General features: G+C 34.7%; 1 protein-coding gene across 2 annotated transcripts; it reads left to right on the top strand.

Annotated features, from left to right (window-relative positions):
• The first annotated feature begins 3,248 nt into the window (after positions 1-3,248).
• LOC120196431 (DNA ligase 6-like) lies at positions 3,249-14,243 on the top strand. 2 transcript variants are annotated; one of them, XM_039198239.1, is made up of 19 exons: positions 3,249-5,630; positions 5,871-5,988; positions 6,109-6,190; positions 6,393-6,495; positions 6,595-6,691; positions 7,274-7,376; positions 7,919-8,047; positions 8,402-8,449; positions 8,783-8,880; positions 8,974-9,039; positions 9,245-9,404; positions 9,478-9,585; positions 9,890-9,939; positions 11,441-11,475; positions 11,589-11,650; positions 11,911-12,072; positions 12,168-12,256; positions 13,123-13,222; positions 13,861-14,243. In XM_039198239.1, exons 1-19 carry the CDS (start codon positions 3,314-3,316, stop codon positions 14,161-14,163), a joined length of 4,230 nt encoding a protein of 1,409 aa, XP_039054170.1. In that variant the 5' UTR covers positions 3,249-3,313; the 3' UTR covers positions 14,164-14,243. The 2 variants fall into 2 exon arrangements, with proteins under 2 accessions (XP_039054170.1, XP_039054171.1); XM_039198240.1 differs by lacking the exons at positions 9,890-9,939; positions 12,168-12,256; positions 13,123-13,222; positions 13,861-14,243 and having other exon boundaries at positions 11,911-12,053.
• Positions 14,244-14,648: the final 405 nt, after the last annotated feature.

Below are 14,648 nucleotides of genomic sequence, written 5' to 3'. Positions count from 1 at the left end.
TTGGTTTTGGACAAAAGACTATTTTCATTTTTCAATTTTGAAATATCATTTTTGTATTTTGAAAATAAATTCTTATAATCCGAAGCCAACCCATTATAATCCTCTAATAACTCATCATAAGATAAATAATCTAAGTCAAATGAGTTAGAGGTTACCTTAGAGTTTTTCCCGATGGCCATTAAGCACAAGTTTGCAACTTTTTGTTCCTCTTCATCGGAACCTTCTTCATCGCTCCATGTAGCCACATGAGCCTTGTATTTATTCTTTGATTGACCCTTCTTCTTCAATTGTGGGCAATCATATTTGACATGCCCAGACATTTTGCATTCATAGTAATGATCAGGTCGTTCTCTTTTGGTTCATTCTTGAAGCCTTCATTTCATTTGATTTTTCTTCCTCAGTTGGACCTCATTAATTTTCTGAACCGTTTAACAAATAATGACATCTCCTCGTCATCGTCATCTTCACCCGAATCACTCTCATCTCTTGTGGATTTGAGAGCAACTCCCACATTCTTCTTTTTTTCCGTCTCTTTCTTTGGCTCGTCTTTTTTCTCGAGGTCTTCTTCTTCTTTAAGCATCATTTCATGCGTGAGGAGAGAACCAATAAGCTCATCGAGTGTTAAAGATTTAAATTTTTAGCCTCGATGATCGCCATCTTCTTTGATTGCCAAGATTTTGGAAGAGAGTAAACTAACTTCTTAACGAGCTTGTCATTTGGAATGATTTCTCTATACGATTTGAGACCATTGACAATCGTGGAGAATCTATCCGTCATAACTTTGATATCTTCATCCGGTTTCATATTGAAATTTTCATATCTATGAGTTATAAGACTAATTTTATATTCTTTTACCTCATTTGTGCCTTCATGAATGACTTGTAGTTTATCCCATATCTCCTTGGTGGTTGTACAAGATAAAACTCTTCCGTATTCATCCGGTCCAAGAGTACAAAAAATAATATGGATTGCTTTGGAGTTGAGCTGGAACATTCTTGTCTCTCCTTCACTCCACAATCTTGGATGAGTGAAAGGTTTGATATATACGTCTTCTATGATATTTCATGCTCCCATGTCACTTGCTTGAATGAAGTATATCATTTTATTCTTCCAATAAGCATAATTAGCTCCATTGAAGAAATGAGGCTTGTTGACGGGTAATGAATCAAGACCGAAGTTAGAGTTTGAAGTGGAGGCCATTGATGACTTGATTATCGATGTAACTCTTCCTGAATCGACTCAAGAGGCGATTAAACCTTCAAATAAATGAGGCACTGATACCAATTGTTGAATTAATCAGTCGAGGAATCGGCCAAGAGGGGATGAATTGGCAATACAATTTTCGGTGGAAGCTTTTGCAGAAAATGAAAAATATTTGCACAGCGATTTAGAGTGGTTCGACTTTCTCAACCAAAGTCTACGTCCACTACCTTACCTATCCACACTAAGGATTTTCCACAAATTCACTAATTTGTCTTTCTTTTGAGGACAAAGGGTAACCTTACAACTCCCTCAAGAATTATAACCCAAATTCTTGAGAACACTCTCTCCCAAAGAGAAATATACAAATTTTGCAAACTTACAGAAATTTCTCACATGGCAAAGTGTTTGCACAATTCTAGAATAAGAAAAGAACACTCAAAGATGATTACAAATGAGCACAAATTGTGTTCTTGAAAGCAAATATGAATATTGAAGGAAAATTGGCTTGAATTGCACAAACTTGGTGTTTGATGCTTTCTCTCTTGTTTCTCAATGACCTCTTATTGATTAATGGCTTTAGAACTTGTTTAAATACACCTTGGAATGATTCTAGCCGTTGGAAACCATTTGGGTGATGTTGGAGCCGTTGTAGTGTGAAAATCCACTAAAAATTGTCTGTTGGGAGCGTATGGTATCAGTACCATTCCATAGGGCATCAGTAACTTAGTGTAAAATTCAAATATTTAGACCGTTAAATGACTGGGGGTATCGATACCAACCATAGGGTACCGGTACCATTCGAGCATTTCTGGTTTTTCCGTGAATCCCTTCAATTAAAAATAATTTTTGGCTCGATTGAGGCTCGAAATACTTTGTAATATTTGTTTTAGAAATTTTTTGAGATTAAAACATAATTTTACACTTTAAGTAAGGATTGAAATTAAACTTTGAAAAACTTGGAGTTATATTCGAACAATTGAATTGAATATACTTTTGAAAATGATTTGTAAAATCTTAAAATTTATTTATACTTAATTTGTTATATCGAAACATCAAAATATTTTCAACAAAGAAGAAGAAGAAAAAGAATGGGTTAACGAGAGTTAAGCACCACGTCAGCTAAAACTAACGGGATGTAGCGACAAAGATCTTATTGAAAATGAACTAAAGTTTGATGATTGTATTGTAAGTTTCAAAAGTTTGGTAACCAAAATGCAAATGCCCTAAAAGTTTGGAGACTATTTATATATTTTAACCTTTTTATATTTATAGATAGTGGTCCGAAATCTCAGCTCAAGCTCGGTTCATTAAACCGAAGAATGTATTAAAAAAAAAGGTAAATTGTATGTTTAATATATAAACTATTACTTTTATTTAGTTTCAGTATCTAGATTTTATTTTATTTTAAAATCATACCTAATGTGTAATTTATGTTTCAATTTGGTACCCACCGTTAAAAACATAACGATGTTGTTGATGTGTCACTATAAGATAATATCATGTCATTACTGAAAAAATGTCATGCCAATAATTCTGTTAAATTTTTAACAATAGGGTACCAAATCTAAATTACACGTTAGGTATAGTTTTGAAAAAAATAAAATATAAGTACCAAAATGAAGTAAAAATAATAGTTTAGATACTAACATGTAATTTACCCTACAAAAGTAAAGTCGAACAATGGTTAATAAATTATTAAAATAAAAATTTTATATTAAAAAATTTGAAATTGTAAAATAGATATTAAATTTTAGATTTTATTAGGAAGATGACATGACATTGAAAATAATAAATAATATTTTATTTGTTTTTTAATTGTAGTTAAAATTTTTAAAAAATAAATTAAATTTAAACTTTTTGAAGGTTTAATGGGAATTTCTTAAAAAAATTAAGTGAATTTAGTTAAAAATATTTTTAAAAAATTAAAAAATAATGAGAATTTTAAAATTTTTGAAAGGGTTAAATTAGAACTTTTAAAAAAAATTGAAAGACCAAATGTTAAATTAGAATTTTAACCGTCCGCCTTTGCTTGCTCGGGTAACAGCTACACCCCCATTGCTCTCAAAACTCCCAAATCAACCTTCCAAAATAGCGCCTTTTTTCTCCGCCGATGTCCTCTCACTCGGCGGCCTCCGCCTCCGCCTTCACCGCCAAAACCATTACCATAGACTCCACCCAACTCTACCTCGCTGCGACAAACTCCTCCGATTCCACCCTTTATTTCCCCCCAATCCCCTCCTCTTTCTATCCCTCTAAACTCATCCCTAACACCCGCTTCATTATCGACTCCTTCCGCCACAACACCACCACCACTTTCTCCGCCGCCTACTTCCTCTCCCACTTCCACTCTGACCACTACTCTGGTCTATCCCCTTCCTGGTCCAAAGGCATCATCTTTTGTTCCCACCTCACTTCCCTCCTCCTCATCCAAATCCTTAAAATACTTCCCCATTTCATCTTCCCGTTACCTCTAAACGACCCCGTTGCGATAGACGGCTGTGAGGTCGTTCTCATTGACGCTAATCATTGCCCTGGTGCTGTCCAGTTCTTATTCAAAGTTCCCACAAAAAATGGGAGCTTTGAAAGGTATGTGCACACCGGCGATTGTCGTTATTGTAGCTCAATGAAATTGAATAGTTATTTGAAGGAATTTTTTGGTTGCGATGCTATTTTTTTAGATACAACTTATTGTAATCCAAAATTCGTGTTTCCTTCTCAAGAAGAATGTGTTGATTACGTGGTTAGTGTGGTAGATATGATAGGGAAGGAGTTTAAGGGAAAAAGGGTTTTGTTTCTTGTTGCCACTTATGTTGTTGGAAAAGAGAAGATATTGGTTGAGGTTGCTCGGCGATGTAAGAAGAAGATATTTGTTGATGGGAGGAAAATGGAGATTTTGAATGTTTTGGGGTATGGGGAAGATGAAGTTTTTACCGTAGATGAGAGTGAGAGTGATGTTCATGTCGTTGGTTGGAATGTATTAGGCGAGACTTGGCCGTATTTTCGGCCGAATTTTGTGAAAATGAAAGATATTATGGTGGAAAAAGGGTATGAGAAGGTTGTTGGTTTTGTGCCAACTGGGTGGACTTATGAAATCAAACGGAATAAATTTGCTGTGAGATCAAATGATTCAGTCGAGATACATCTAGTCCCTTACAGTGAGCATTCTAATTATGATGAGCTTAGAGAATATGTTAAGTTTTTGAAACCCAAGAAGGTTATTCCTACTGTTGGTATGGACATTGAGAAGCTTGACAGTGAGAATGCTGATAAATTGAGAAAACACTTTGCTGGCCTGGTTGATGAAATGGCTAATAAAAAGGATTTCCTGATGGGTTTTCATTGTGGCAATTATGAAAGTGTAGAAAACATTGAAATTGATGCTAGTCCAGTCTTGAATGAGGAAAAGGACATGGAGAGAAAGCAAAATATTTTGGAAATGAGAAATTTTAGGAGTAATGATGTAGATGTTATTTTGAATGATTCATCTTCTGTGCACAAACCTGATTTACAAGATTCAGCAATACAGGGTGAGGAGGAAAGAGAGAGAATAGTTGAGGAATTAGGAGACTCTCTGCCCAAATGGGTTACCAGGGATCAGATATTAAATTTGATTAGCATCTCCAGATGGAATATTGTTGAAGCAGTTTCTAATTTTTATGAACATGAAAATGAGTTATATGAACAATTCTCTGCTTTTAGAACTTCTGATTCTGCTTCTCAGGCCAGTTCATCTAACAACTCTGTCTCACTTCTAAATTCAGGGCCTTTTAGAAGTAGCACTGATGAAAGTTTAAGCCTTCATTTAAGTCAAGTCATCAAGCCTTCTAGTTCTAAACTTTCAGTTCGGAGCAACATATCTCCTGTCAAAAGAAAGAAAAACACCGAAAACAGGTCAAATAAGAAAGTCAAAAGTAACCCAAAATTGAAATCTAGCGAGTCAAAGCAACCTACGATAACTAGCTTCTTTGGTAAAGTTTCGGTTGATGCCTCTAAAGGTGGTAGGACTGGTCCGCAAATTGAGGAATGCCCCAAAGGTGAAAGTACTTTGTCTACTGACTTGACTAAATCATATTTAGAGAAAATCGACCAGTTTATTCAGATAATAAATGCCAATGAATCGTCAAGAGATTATGTGGTCACCTTACTTGAGAAGGCCCAAGGAGATATCAACAAGGCACTGGATATATATTACAGTAATCCCGATGTGAAGCTCGATGAGAATACAGAAAATATTATAGTTTCCAATAAATCAGCTCAGGTCCCCTGCTGTACTAATGATTGTCCTGTAACTCCTGTTAGCAAGAACAAACATGCACCAGAGGAATCAAGATGTATTACCTATTTATCTTTGCAGGGACAACCAGTGGAAAATGTTGACACAACTCTTGTATCATTGCCTCCTGATAAATATAAACCTATAGAGCATGGTTGGTGTTATGAAGTTGTTTTAATTTACCATTTTCTTAACATTGTATCTTGAAACTCTTCTTTCTAATTCTGTAGTATGGTAGTATCTATGTAGAAGTTATTTTATTGGTTATAATTGTGGGACATTTTTTTAAAGCTATTGCCTTATTGCATCTTTGGTGTCTCTTTTTGAGGCAAATTCATAGAACATCTCTGCTTATTCATGAAATTTTGAAACTCCTACTGAGATGTGTATGCAGCATGCTGGAGATCTGGTCAGCTTGCTCCATATGTCCATCTTGCACGGACTTTCGACCTTGTTGGCAGTCAAAATGGAAAGATTAAAGCTACTTCTATGCTTTGCAATATGTTTAGGAGGTTGGTAAAATTGTATCTTGCTATTTTGTATGTATTTCTTGGTTGTCAAATCAAAGTTTACATTGCATTACCTAAAACTGATCGCCAACCTTTTTTTCCTTTATGGCTTCTTTCAACCAGTTTGCTGGCCTTGTCCCCCGAGGATGTGCTTCCTGCTGTGTATCTGTGCACCCATAAAATTGCTGCTGACCATGAAAATATTGTTAGTCCACTTCACCAATTCTCCTGTCCTTATCTTCCTTTTTGTTGTTTTACACAGTAGTTAATATTTACTCTTTATTCCTTAAAGATAAATTTCCCTTCAATTTCTATATTTTAGATTGCTTAACATAAGAAATAGAATATTAAGAGAGATTAGCAGAAAAAGAAAAAAAAGATGCATTCATGCTGTAGTAATGATGCAGGAATTGAATATTGGCGGAAGCTTGGTTACATCCGCACTGGAAGAAGCTTGCGGGACTAACCGTTCGAAAATAAGGGATATGTACAATGACATGGGTGATCTTGGTAGAAGCAGATAGTTTCAGTCGTAAATTTCCATTTTCAGTTACTTTTTACCCATAATTACTTTTGGGGAGTCTTCTTAACATCTACATTTTGTCTAAGGTGATGTTGCACAAGCATGCCGGAAAACCCAAACTCTGCTTGCTACTCCACCATCACTACTAATTAGGGACGTATATTCTGTGCTTAGGAAGATAAGGTATGATCAGCCCAGTCTGGATCCTACAACAGTAAATGATTATGACCGTACTGTAATATTGAGTCCACGACCAGACACTGATTTGTTTCCAGAAACAAGGAAACTATGAGTGTTACGTGTAACATTAATTTGCAGTACTTGAAATAATTGGTTGATACCTGGGTTTTGGTGGTAAGAAATTCACTGAGAACTTGTTACAATATATTTTTCTTCGTAAGATTAAGGAATGTTTTCTTGCTCAAAAATGTGTTAGAAGCAGAATGCTATTACCCTCAGCTGACGATAGGCAAAGGATTGATCCCCAGTGATTATATCATGGTATAAAATATTTAATGGTTCGAATAATTATTCATGAGCACTTGAGTGCTTGATGCATATCCTTGTGCCTAGGGATTCATGCTCTCAAACAAGCCTTTGACATAGCTTCTCTTTTTTCTTCTTCCCGAATAAGATAAATTCAGTCCTTACCATTTGATTAATATAGCTGAGTAAGGTAACACGCATATCATTTTGTTTTGTATTATTTTGGTCCTTGTCATCTATATTCTATTTGTCTCATTTTCCTCATATAGTTGTTATCAGTGTACAAACGGGCAGTGGCAGTACCATCCGGAAGAAAAACCTCATTGTGAGTCTTATACGTTCATGTAGAGAGAAAGAGATGAAGTTTCTGGTTAGAACTTTGGTAAGATTCGAAAAATTATCCTTTTTTTGTATGCATCTTATGTAGGCAATTCTTGATTTTATTTATGTAATTACGTGAATCTTATATGTAAGTATTTTTAATTGGTGATATTTTTTTCTGAAAACATGGATAATGAGTCTCTTTTCCTCCTTCCGCCAGTAGGTTCTTTCCTTTGGGAATAGGACTACTATGAGGGAGGTTTTTAATGAGGCCTCCTACTTCTATCAAATTTTTTCCCCAATTGATACATCTTGCATGGTAGAAGTGATCAAAACAAACACTTCTTTGTGCTGTTATTTTTTAATGATTGGTTATGATTGCTATCGGGATGGTAGTAGAATTATCAACCTTCACATGCCTGATAAAAATGTTTTTTAGGAATTTTCGTGGAGGATTGTTAAGAGATTTTAATTTGTACATTTGTGTTAAACTTCATGGTAAATGAAGGTTTCTCTGTGGCTCAGTTCTTAATTTACTGTGTCAGCAATTGAGCATTGACTTGCATTACAATGTCTTCTGTTTCAAAATCATGGCACATACAGGTCAGGAATTTGCGAATAGGAGCAATGATGAAGACGGTTCTTCCTGCATTGGCTCAAGCAGTTGTCATGAATTCCTCTCTTAATCTTTATCATGAAGGGACAGCTGATAGTCTAAAAGAGAAGCTTCAGGTTCGATGCCAATCGTAAGCTAATTAATTAATTTTTTTGAAGAGTATGAAATAGTAGATCTCTTCATGAAGACTTGAAGTTTTACATCATTATGTATGAGAAGTACAAAACTAATGAGTGCATTAAACTACTCCCCTACCAAAATAAAATAAAAAATAAAATAAAAACGGGTATAATGGATCTGTTGATGTTTGTGTTGTTTGGATCTAATATCCATTATCTGCGAAGGATCTTGCTACCAAAGCATCTATTAGATTTATCTACATATGCATAATACTATTTTCAACATTGCTTGCTTTCCAAGCCTGCAATCATTTGTGCCTGTTTCTGATTTGATCTTTGTATACTTGTCAGGGTATTTCGGCAGCAGTAACTGAAGCATATAATGTACTTCCAAATTTGGTAAGTGATTGTATATTTTATATCAAAGTTCTTCACTGTATATTACTATTTTCTATAAGCTCCCGAATTTCCTTATCCACTTTATGAGATGTTTATATACTCGATATATTTATATATGTGCTAATTGTTTTTGCATGCAAGTATATATGCATTTATTAGCTCTTGGTATCTTTGTTTTCTATAACTTATAAATTTGAGTCTGGTTCATTTGCTTTATAACATGTTGCACATGCCAGTTTGTTGCCCTTCCTTTTCCTCATTCTTCTGAAAACAGCATACGATAGAATATGTTTGTTTGGTGGTACATTTATGCTCATGAAGCATTGTTGACAGGATTTACTTGTTCCTTCACTAATGAAGGAAGGTATTGCGTTTTCATCATCAACCTTGTCGATGGTTCCGGGAATACCTATTAAGCCCATGCTTGCAAAGTATGTTTACATGCTACCCTATTGTTTCTTTTTTGTATATCAAAATGTACTAATGCTATTGCCTATGGGTGGTATTATTCTCCATGATGGTAGAATTACCAATGGGGTTCCAGAAGTACTGAAGTTTTTTCAAAACAAAGCTTTTACATGTGAATATAAGTAAGCTCTTCTATCTCTCTCTCTCTCTTTTTGTGTGTGTGGGTTATTCACATTCCTGAAGTTTAATATATATTATAGTATAAAAGTGTATTATTTGTTATTTTGGGATACTGTTGGAGGGCAGCTCTTGTGGTTTCTTTGCGTCTCTTAGTTTCATAACATATTGGGTATGTCTGAGTGGTTTCCATGTGCATGTAATTTTCAGATATGATGGTCAGCGTGTCCAAATTCACAAATTGGCTGATGGATCAATGCGTGTCTTTTCACGAAATGGAGATGAAACAACATTAAGATTTCCGGATTTAGTTAATACAATTAAGGAGTCTGCTAAGCCTGCTGTCCAAACTTTCGTATTAGATGCGGAGGTGAGATTGTCTAACAGCAAGATGCCTTTTACTTATTTTATGTTGCTAATTTTGTTTCTCATTGTGGCTTCAGGTTGTTGCAATTGATAGGAAGAATGGTCAGAAGCTGATGTCCTTCCAAGAATTATCTTCAAGAGAAAGAGGGAGCAAAGATTCTTTGATCACAGTGGATAAAATAAAGGTTTGCTTTATATTCACTTTGTAAGATTACATGATTAAGTTTACTGTTTTTTATGGAACTTTATAGTGCAAACATCAAACATTTAGCGAATTAAAATTAATCTTATGACATGAACAATTTGCATAGCTGTTTCACTTACCATTATTTAATATACTGGTTTCCTTTGTGCTTTCCTAACTGATGTTAGAGGCTTTTTAATACATAGTTTTCACATTCATTTATCTTCTCTTATAAGTTTAACTTCTTCCCTGTATCCTGAAGTTAAATTTTGATGTTTCTTTCTAATTATCATTGCAACATGCAGGTTAACATTTGCGTATTCGTGTTTGATATCATGTTTGCCAATGGAGAGCAGTAAATATCTTGAACTCTCTTTGAATTTTTCCGAGGTTCTTTTATTTATATACATCTATATACATATGTAGACTAGAAGACCAAGGACAATTTATAACGGTAGTATTTTCTGATTCTTTGAATTAGACAACAGGAGCTTTCCTATGAGCAATAATAAATAAATCTTTGCATGGAATTTAGTGTGTTGAATAAGAATTAGACTATTCCATTTATCAGTTATATATCTTTCCTCAATACCTCTTTAATTCACAAAATACATGCAAGAAGTTCATGTAACTCAGACTTGAGTGTGATTGTCGGATGCAAGTAGCCGAGTATTTGTCTGACATAGGTGTGTTTAATAAAGTTTTTCTATGCATCTGTAGAATCTTTAAAAAGTCATATTCCCATACCCATGTCCAGGTATGCAGTGGATCTTGGTGTTTGGCATGGGTACAGCAAAAATGAAGAATCGGAGTAACATAGAAACTCATTAAATAACAGAAATTTGGCTAGTGATTTTTCTCCTTCAAAGTGTGCATTCTTTAAACACATTTTATTTCTCTGATCTTGTGAGTTCACCTTGACCATAAACATGTTTCCTTACTAAAAAACTTTTGCTTGCACTTATAATTATCCCAACAGTGTGCCATGTTCCAATGTGGTCTAAATCTTGTGTTTTCAACTGCATTTCAAGCTACTTCATTTAAATGAAATACCCTGAGTTTCACACCCCTCTTTTCATAATTTAAAAGGGACTCTATGCTGCTCTGGTTTATTCCTTTACTGAAAGACTTTGCAAGTGCTATCATGTGTCCTTGTGACATATGGCGATTTATGAGCAATTAGTTCAAGAATTCAATCAATGTTTGTAAACTCGTTTCTCAATGTGATAGAGATTGGTTAATCTTGTTGAAATATCCCCATATTTACTTTTGTGTTTTATGTTGAGAAAACTGAAGAATTGGTTGACAGTATTGCCACTAATTTTATGAAAGGGGGAAGATTACGAGTTACTGAAAATTAAGTTCTGGATGCCTATGATACTCTTACTCTTCAGTTTTCTATTTAACACGTTTCCAATGCTTAGTCGGACATGGGTATGGGGAGACAACCCTATTAAGACCTTCCAAATATATAGAAAAACTTAAAAAAGATCGAACATACCCTTGTCGGATGCAAAACCGTATCCAACACACTGTTGAATCCGAGTAATGTAGCTGGTAAATGTAATTCTTTACTCGGTGTTGTCACATGAAGTCTTACAACTTTATCAACCTATGCTGTTATGCTAAAAAAAATCAACCTATATTGTTGTATGTCGATTAATTAAAATCTGGCTATTGTTATAGATAAACATTTTTTGTTCTTTCTGGAATAAAAGAGTGTAGATTGTCATGTAAATGTCAAGCTCTTTGTCTGAAAAATAAACGTTATATTACAATTTTGTCCCTCTTATTTTTGCTGCTGTTTTTTTTTATTTTCCATTCAACTTCAAAAATATGATATACTCTCTTTACAGACTCTTAGATGTTCCTCTGCGCCAAAGAAGGAAACGTATGCCTTTCCCCTCCCACAATTTTTTGGGTTAAGTTCTTTCAAAGCCCCTCTTATCGAAGTCTCACAACCAGTAAATTTAATCCTTTTCCTGTCATGCTTAAAAAAATTAGGTTTGAAGGATTTGTTTCACGATGAGAAGTTGGGACATTTTGAATATGCAAAAGAAATCACTGTAAGACCTCTCGGCTTTGCTTGTTTACAGAACACAATTTTTTAGTTATTAACTCGGATGTGTCAGGTATAGGTATTTATCTTGTCTCTATGACAGGTCTATTTATTATTATTTTTTATTTTTTATGTATTTGGAAGGTACTTGATGGGTCATACCTCCACCCATAACCAAATATGTTTTTGATAAAGATACTTCAAGAAAATGAAGAGTCAGAACAACATAGGACTGATTAGTATTGTCTATGATCTCTTGTTTAATAGGTGGAAGCAGATGATACTTGTTTGACCAGTGAAGCCACATTTAATCGGATAAACTCCTTCCTTGAAGATGCATTGCAGTTTTCATGCGAAGGAATTATGGTTAAATCCTTGGATACTGATGCTGGATATCTTCCGTCAAAGCGAAGTGATTCATGGTTAAAGGTTCTGCGGTTACCAGAATATTTTCATAATTTAACTGTTTAAAAAATAAGAAGATAGCTAAATATTGAATCAAATTGCTTGGTGATCTCTATTAGGTAAAGCGGGACTATGTGGAAGGGTTAAGCGACTCCCTTGATTTAGTCCCGATTGGTGCTTGGCATGGTAATGGAAGAAAAGCAGGATGGTAATGACTATATATATACATACATATGTGTGTGTGTGTGTGTGTGTATTTCCCTTTGCTGTGGTTAAATAATGCTTCATGATGCATTTGAAACTTCTTGAAATTTATAGAGGGAAAGATTCCTCAGTCTATACTCTAGTAACCTTTTGATTTTAAAGGTTCATGAAACTTGATTGGAAACTATCCCCTGCTAAGCTCACTAGGATGGAATCACATATGCAAAACTAATTAGTAGGTAAATATGACCGAATGGCATCAAGAAAATAAATTTAAGCTCCTAGAGACTCTTGGAATCATCTGCACTTCGGCCTCATAAATTAGAACATTCCAGATGTGCTGAAATGATCTTTCTGACATTGGTAAAATTAAATTTTGATATCATTTGATAAATATCCCGTGACCCCTAAGAGAACCGATGTTTTAACAGCTGCAATGTTTAGCAAGCATGTAGAATTGAAGTGAAAGGGGTGATTTGCATTTTATGAAGTATGTTCAGATATTGTCAAAGAAAATGTTATAGGCCATTGAACACAAATTGATAAAATATTCATTTATTATACTGCATTTGAACTTAACCTAGTAACTTAGAACATCCCAAGTTTGCTGAAACAATCTTGGTGGCACTGGTAAGCTTAAAATTTGATATCATTTAATAAATAGCCTTTTATTTGTTGGAGACCCTATGTTCTGATTGCTGATTTGCATTTTATGAAGTATGTTGATATATTACTAAAGAAAATATTATATTATTGAATTTGAATCGCGAAATATTCATTCATTACGCAGCATGCCCTTGCCACATGCTCCCAATGTGAATCCTTTCTGTTTTAAGTCATTCTTCGATGTATGTTACTTGTCTCATGCAGGTATAGTCCGTTCCTCATGGCATGTTACAACCCAGACACTGAAGATTTTCAAAGCGTATGCCGTGTTATGTCTGGATTCTCCGATTCATTTTACAAAGAGGTAAAGTGGAGTGTTGATGATGTTTGTATTTTAGGAAGTGTATTTTTTCTTCATGTTACCAAGGATATGGTGTAAATCTTGCAAGTCTGAGCTAAAACTTGAACGTCATTCTGCTTTATGTGAGAATAATTATGTTTCTGAATTTAAGATCTTTTTGATGTTGGCTTTAGCTAAGATTTTGACGGTGAGCATATCTGCTTTGCAACTTACTGGAGTACAAATTATACAGTTCCTCTAACGATAGTGTAATGATAATGGCGCTGAGATTTGATCTAATGGCCATAACACGGCCAAATAGTGTGCATGTTTCTTGTTCGAATCACTCTTTGATAGCTCCCTCAAGAAACCAAATGTGGCTTCTGGTTTCTTTCTAAAGATCCTACCATTAGTAACCTGTGTCACTCAGACTAGGACGTTAGTGTTAAGTACTACTACACGTCCAACACAGGTACCTTGATAATTTTTTCTCCCAAGTTTTTTTCGTATATTTGGATGATCTTTAACGGTCATTTTCATGCTCATTGTCGGATATGCATTGGTAGCTCGTAACATGTTACATGTTTATCTGCACATATAAGTTCCAATTCTTCATGTTATCCTAAACTCTTAAGTTATTTGATTTTCTTTATCGAATTCAGATGAAAGAGTTCTTTTCCGGAGATAGGATCTTAGCCAAAAAGCCTGCTTACTATCAAACAGCTGAGGTGCCTGATATGTGGTTCACTCCAGAACTTGTTTGGGAAATAAGAGGTGCAGACTTCACTGTATCACCAGTTCATCAGGCTGCGATAGGGTTAGTCCATCCCTCCCGTGGCATCTCAATGAGATTTCCGAGGTTCATCCGCTCGGTGACAGACAGAAATCCTGAGGAATGTAGCACGGCAACAGACATAGCTGAAATGTTTCATTCGCAGACTCGAAAGATGGATGTGACAGTGTAACAATGACCACTTTTTTCAGGTTTGTGTACATATGTTTTCCGTCCAGGTTCTGGTATTGGCTTGGCTGGTGTTTAACCATTTCTGTTTTGTAATTATATTTATCTCTACATTTCAATGTTATATAGTTTAAGTTCGTTTTCAGGTAAAAATCAAATTGCTAATTAAGTTCGACTAAGTTTTTTTTTTCTTTTTAACAATTACTACTTAGGGGAGAGGGAGGCGGAAATGAATTTTGTTCGTAATGGAAATTGAATCCACAACTTAGGAGAAAGGGAAAGTGTCAACTGAGAGCTTTTATCTATCTGTTCAAGAGGTCATTGACAATTTGACTAAGTGTTTTGTTATTATTTGGTATTAAAAAAAACTTAATTTTCATGCAAATAGATTATATAAGCTTGAGTTGACTGACATTAACATTAACCAGTAGGCTTGTATGATACTTAAGTCCATTAAGATATTATAAAATTGATTAATAGGAGTATAGT

Source organism: Hibiscus syriacus, unplaced genomic scaffold (assembly GCF_006381635.1).
Source record: "Hibiscus syriacus cultivar Baekdansim isolate YM2019G1 unplaced genomic scaffold, ASM638163v2 tig00117034_pilon, whole genome shotgun sequence".
Taxonomy (NCBI): domain Eukaryota; kingdom Viridiplantae; phylum Streptophyta; class Magnoliopsida; order Malvales; family Malvaceae; genus Hibiscus; species Hibiscus syriacus.
This window is presented reverse-complemented; position numbering and strand designations above follow the sequence as displayed.